At 51.8% G+C, this 6,330-nt stretch overlaps 2 protein-coding genes across 2 annotated transcripts in view; one reads left to right on the forward strand and one right to left on the reverse strand.

Annotated features, from left to right (window-relative positions):
• The window catches only part of LOC106631821 (thyroid adenoma-associated protein homolog), a 13,600-nt gene extending 13,268 nt beyond the window's left edge, over positions 1-332 (reverse strand). The window contains exons 1-2 of the mRNA XM_031057468.1: positions 286-332; positions 70-129 (exon numbers count right to left, since the gene is read on the reverse strand). Of these exons, the coding sequence (XP_030913328.1) occupies positions 70-129; positions 286-332 (107 nt within the window). The remainder of the gene's footprint in view (positions 1-69; positions 130-285) is intronic.
• A 711-nt stretch (positions 333-1,043) lies between these two features.
• GSC2 (goosecoid homeobox 2) lies at positions 1,044-6,225 on the forward strand. Its single transcript, XM_005421539.2, is given in 5 exon segments — positions 1,044-1,073; positions 3,809-3,857; positions 3,860-4,186; positions 5,022-5,290; positions 5,789-6,225. Coding segments are annotated over 5 exon segments (777 nt in total). The 3' UTR covers positions 5,891-6,225.
• The last annotated feature ends 105 nt before the right edge of the window (positions 6,226-6,330 follow it).

Below are 6,330 nucleotides of genomic sequence, written 5' to 3' on the forward strand. Positions count from 1 at the left end.
TCATTCATTCCTTCCCTCACCCTGCCCGGGACCCGCGGCGCTTCCTTCTTCATTCATTCCTTCCCTCACCATGCCCGGGACCCGCGGCGCTTCCTTCCTTCCTTCACCCTGACCGGGGACCAGCGCCGGCTGCAAGGCAGGAGTTGAGAAGCATCATCATCCCAAACTGTTTCCGTAGTCGGGGAAAAGCGACACAACCCAGAACTTCCGAAATCCCGGTGGTGCCTGCCGAGCGCAGAGGTATTTGGTCAGCATGAGGCGGTGTAAGGTCTCTGAAATGCCAACTGGAATGCTCCAGGGTGAAGCAGTTGTCTGATCCCGTCGTGGTTCATTGCGGAAGAGGAGGTTTGGTTCCCCACGTGCTCCACCACGGACACCGTCTCTGACAGCCAGCCACCACCACTGACAGCATCCACTGGCAGCATCAGTAATAACACTGCTACCCAGTGGAGAGATCCCACTTCTTCCTGTGGAATAAAATGGCCTTTGGGGAGAGAGACATGTTTATTGTAATTATCATCAAATCAAAATGAGTTTATTGGAGCTCTTAATCTTAGTTGGCACAGGGTCGAACAATTCTAATTGGCACAATTTTAAGATCATCTCCAAAAGCCCCTTTCACTCCTAACTCCAATGATTTTACAACTTCTGTTTTTTTATTAAACATAGTTTTAGCACATCCCGCTGAATTTCAGCTACACAGAAAATGTTTCTTGTTTTTGGTCTTGAAGGATTGTTTTTACCCTGGGTTGTTTCTCACAGTGGTTTGGAGTGAGTGATGTGCATCCTTTGCTTGGATGAGTCGTGGCACAGGCAGCCCAGGAAAACACAGCTGGCATGCACCAGTGGCTCCACTGGGTGGCCAGGAGGGCACTGAGATGTGGATCCCGGGCTGAGCACTTCCCTTGGGGATGGAAAGCCCCCAGACTGTAGTTTTTGGCAACATTTGTCAGCAGCCTCCATCTCTGTTCTGCTTTAGAAATCAGCCTGGAAGCCCAAATCCAGCCAGGGGTCCAGGTATGCCCTGACTGCTGGCAATACCAATGAGTGAAAGAACCCAGGATTTGTCCCAGGTAAGGCAGAGGAGTGCAGGAGGATGGTTACATCCCTCAGATTTGATCCTCCATTTCCTCAGCATCACAGCCACCCCACACTGGTGCTAGGGAGTGGGGAGAAGCGCTGCCAAACGAGAGCTCCCACAGCACACAGGCAAGGCAGAGGAAGGTGCTACCATGCTGTAGGGTTTCCAGTGTTCCCATCACCTTGTGCTGCCTGCAGGAGGGAGGGGCAGAGGAGGGAAAGGGGGATTTTTTTTCTTGTTTCACCATAGGAAGGATTTTCAAACCCTATAAATTCACTTTTGACAAGTGAACAGCTAAAGCAGATTAACCTTTTTGCTAATCCTCTATAATGGCTTTGGAATCTCCTTAACCAATAAGAAAATTATAAGAACCTGTTTCTTTTCTTTTTATCCATATCTATATTGTCCTCTCTTGTCTGCATGTTTTTTCTTTCTTGTTTTATTTTCCTTTCCTTTTCTAATATGAAATAGCCCAGTGATCCTATCTCCCAGGGGCTCAGTAAACAGTACATCAGAAATCCCTTTCCTTTATTCCTCTCTGGTAACAGGGTGCAGAGAAGTGTCTGCCGATTGGGATTTGATTACCAGCAGCTATCAAAAGTCTCTTTGTACAATCTGGGTCCTAAATCCCATAATTCTTTGATAAAAGAAGTATTACCAGTCCATTTTCTGTAGTGAAAGGTATGGGAAGAATGAAAGAAAGCAATCAGCTGAGATCCTAATAGGCTAAGTGCATGTGTGGTGGGAAGGCAGGGCTGGGACAGGATGCCCAGGGAAAGGCATCCTTTGTTAAGGATGGGGAAGGAGAATTAATCCTCTTCAGGCATCTGAACAGAGCTGGTCAGATCCTGCCCCTGCCCGTGGCATGTTCCAGCTCACCAGCCCTGTGGCCCCTCTGGACCAGCACAGAGTGGGGAGCAGAACCCGGCCCCACATCCACCCCTCGTGTCAGTGCTTGGGTACATGAATAAAAGCTGGGAGCAGTTTCAGTGATCTCTGGAATTAGGGCACCCCCAGTGCCTCTCTGGGGCGCTGAGACCTTGGCAGGGCAGAGTGAACACGTCCAGACTGAGCAGCTACAAAGGTGCCTTCGTCCCAAAAGGTAAAGGTTTGCAGAGCTCAGTTATGATCCAAGTTACACCATTGGAACAGCTGAAGGAGAGGCAAATAAAGGGATGGAAGGAAAAGCAGCAGTTTGGTTTGAAGCGAGTCACAAGTAGAACAGCAATGGGGCATCTCTTCCCAGCACTGAGGGGCCTGCAGGTGAGGAAGGGCAGGCAATAAGCAGGGATGACGAGAGAAGGCACTGAGAGAGGCTGTCCTGGGGAGTGGCTGTAGGTTTTGCAGGATGCTGGAGGCATTGCTGGGCTGTGCAGGGTCTTTGGTGTGCAGTGGTTTCACTGCACCCACCCGTGTGTCTCCTTGGAGTGCCATGAGTGGGACTGCAAGGAAACACCAGGTGTGAGTGCTCCCCAGGTGAGCCTCACTTCTCACCTGGGCTTAAACTGCACTGAGGGCAAGGGAACTTGGGCTTAAACTTTGCTAAGCAACCTGACCTCAGCCACACCTTCTCTATTTTATTCCCAGCTACTCAGTCAGTTAAAAACACAGGATGCAAGATGTTCTCTCTCCTCCTGTGAATTGCAGCTGCCAGGCTTTGCTGTTTGTCCTCGGGAGGGGCAGAGCCAGGCTTCCCTTCCCGTCCTGAATCTTGGCCATGGCCTCTCCCCAACTTCTCTGGCTGGGCAGGAGCTGGGAATTGAACTGGCTTTGGGAAAGTTGGCTGTGGTACCGAGTCCACACTCCTGCCTGGATGGCTGTGAGACCTCGCTGAGAGCATGCAGAGGCACCAGCAGCAACAATCCTCCCCTTCCCTTCCCCTCCCAGAGCACGGCTCAGCTGCATGGCAGGTTGTTCCATGCCAATAAGCTGTGGTGCAGAGCTGCTGCAAGCAGCTCATAATCTAATTTATTAAGGGCTTTGAATCCTTACAAAGAATATGTTGGATACATGCAAAGCATCTGCATTATTACAGTGATTAGGGCAGCAGAGATGGGGGAAAGGGGAAGGAGGGAAAATACAATTTCTCTGCTTTCAGCAGAAAATAAATCAACTTTCACAGAGAATTCTGGCAAAGCCAAAGGCTGTGCTGTCATTAAAAATGATTTTTTATTAAGCTGAACTCCCTCTTCTCTCATATTGTATGATATGACAGCTCTCTTTTGATGGGAAAGCTTTCATTTGGCCAGAGAAAGGGATAATTTGCTTCTTTTAAGGACTTAATCCTCTGGTCCATTTCCGGGCTGGGAACAGCCATCCTCCCCCTTCCTTGGATAGGAGCTGCAGCACAATGGAGATCATAACCACCTCAAATCTACACCCGAGATGGAGAAATCAGATTTCCTTCTCCAGTCATTTTTGTGGGATTAGCTAAATCTTAGATCCACACTAACCCTTCACAAAGCTGCCAAGATTAGTTAGAATTTATTTTATTTGCAGGGGGGTTTATGGTTTTCTTTCCAAAGGGATTATATCTCTCTCACTATATATATTTAGAGTGGCTTCAGTCATAACACAGCTAGGTCAGAGGGAGAGAAAGAGGGTGTGTGTATAAAATAAAAACTCAGCTGCAAAAATGACAGTCACTTGAAATGCCAAGACAAAGCCATGGTTCTGGATGGCTTTGCCAGTCCATTTTAAAAGCCACATGAGCTGTCCTTTCCCTAGCACAGCCCCACTAGGGAGCCAGTGAAGGGAGAGCAAAGCCCCCCAGCTGGGCTGCCTGTTTGCCCAGGATGTCTGCAGAGCCAGTGCCAGGGCCTGAGGCTGGCAGGAGAGGCCTGAAGAAGCCACGTCCGTTCAGCATCGAGGACATCCTCTCCAGCCCCGCGGAGAAGAGCCCCCAGGTCTTGGTGCCACTGTGCCTGCGGAGCATCCTGGACTGCACACCCCCGAGGCCCTGCGAGCTGGAGACCATCCCAGCCAGCTCCCTGCAGGAGGAGGAGGAGGAGGAAGAAGAGGAAGAGCTGGAAGGGGCAGGCTGCAGCTGCTGCTGCTGCTCTCACACGAGTGCCCGTTCCCTGCAGGAGCTGCCGGCTTGGCTGGGTGAGTGTTGGGCTGGGTGAATATTGGGCTGGGTGAGTGCTGGGCTGGGTGAGTTTGGGTTTGGTTCAGGTGTGGGGCTCACAGAGGGGCTGGTGCCAGTGCTGGGAGCAGGGGAAAACCAGGGTGTTAAGTGGCAATATGGCATCTGGCCATGGTGGTCTTGGGGCCGAGGCCCAGCAGTCTGAGCTGTTCGCAGCAGGCTCCTAAGAGTGGAAACTTTCACCTGAAATGCTGCCAGGGCTTGAAAAGCAGAGGGTGCTGACTGTTAGTGGATATTACTGGTTAGTGAGAAACTCTTGAGAGAATGATGCTTCTAGGGGTGAAAGCTCTCTGTGGAGTGTGGGGCCCCATGGCCACACTGCCCATGTGCAGGGCTGTGCCTGTGCTTCCTGACATCACCAGCCCTGGGGAACCTCACTTATCCTTTAGGGAAAAGAATTTTGGCTACATCTAGCAAAATTACTGTGGAAAATAAAAAGTAGCAAACCCTGTAAAAATGCAGTTCAAGAGCATCCTGAAAGTTCAGAATTCCCTTGTGTCAGGGCTGAAACACAGATCTTTGCTGGGCTGTGAGTTTGCAGTTATTTTCTGGAGCTGGCCATAGTGCAACTGGTAAGCAAACAAAGAAAACCCAACCAGTGCTCACCACCTGCATCCTTCTCCCAGAGTCATGCCCTAAACTCTTGTCCCACTTGCACAGTGACCACTCAGCTTGGCACCCACTGCCTGGCTGCCTCCTCCCAAACAGCAGCAGGGATACAACTGCTGCCTGAGCTGCCTTGAGCACGGCAGTGTTTGAGCCTGTAACCCCGCTGCTGTCCCTGTCCCCTGGCAGATGCGCGGCTGCCCTGGCCCATGCGGCTCCTGCAGCCGGCGCTCAGGGTGTGCAGGAGCTCCCAGGAGAAGGCAGGCGAGCTGCAGAGCCTGCAGCAGCTGCAGAGCCTGCAGCAGCAGCTGCAGCGCCGCACGCGCCGGCACCGCACCATCTTCAGCGAGGAGCAGCTGCAGGCGCTGGAGACGCTGTTCCACCAGAACCAGTACCCGGACGTGGTGACCCGCGAGCACCTGGCAAACCGCATCCACCTCAAGGAGGAGCGCGTGGAGGTGAGATCCTGCTGAGGGCAGAGTTCCTGTGTGCCTGCAGCCCCCCAGGAACACACTGGGGCATTGTGCTGTCTGTTTTGGGGAGCTGCAGACCCAAGGCCTCATTTTAACATCCATCCTTGTGTGTTTGACAAAAGAGAGTTTAAGTTTGGTGAGCAATGGAAAAACATAAACCATTTCAGCTGGGCTAATTTGTACTGGCACCCAGTCCCACAGACTCACATGATGTCTCTCTCCCAGAACCACCTGTCACATACAGACATGCCCAGCTCTGCTGCCCATCCCCTGCACCCAAGGGTGTGTTCCTTACCTAAGTGATCTGCGCGACTTCTGAACTTGTCCCAACTCCCTTGTGCCTCTCACGTGTACCTGAGCACTGATTACATTTTGTATCAGCCTTTCCATCACAGTACCTTACAGCCCAGGAGGGCCACTGCCTGTCCCCCTCCCAGTAACACCTGACATGCAAGAGCCCTTTTCCTGTTTTGCACTTTCCAGGTTTGGTTTAAAAATCGTCGGGCGAAGTGGCGGCATCAGAAGAGGGCGACTGCCTCGGCACTGACCCTGCAGGCCGAGCAGCCCCCCAAGGAGGGCTGTTAGTGCCCACAGGGAGCAGCAAGCACCCCCTGCCCGTGGCTGACAGGCTCAGGGGGTGACCGAGGGGGCTAATGCAGCAAAAGGAACCTCTGTGGTTCACACAGGAGGAGGACAGGTAAAAGCAGACATGGCACTGCCACATGCCTCTTCCAAACCGAGTTCACACGGCAAATGACTGAGCGGGCAGGACCTGCAGGGGACAGAGCTCTACCGGTGTTAAATCTGTGTGCTTTAAGAGAAACTCCCCTTCTTGTCTTTGCTCTGTGCATGGAGTATTTGTGCTTGTTTTATTGATGTAGATTTGCAAAATATTCTGCAAATGAACGTTTCCTGTTTGCAGCGGCATCTAGAGTTGCTTTTGGGGTTGAACTCGCTGGGCAAGCGATTTGTTTCAGAACAAAGGAACGCGGGTTTCTCCCCATAGCCCTGGGGAGAGGTGATGA

This window comes from Geospiza fortis, unplaced genomic scaffold (genome assembly GCF_000277835.1).
Source record: "Geospiza fortis unplaced genomic scaffold, GeoFor_1.0 scaffold408, whole genome shotgun sequence".
In the NCBI taxonomy this organism is placed as follows: Eukaryota; Metazoa; Chordata; class Aves; order Passeriformes; family Thraupidae; genus Geospiza; species Geospiza fortis.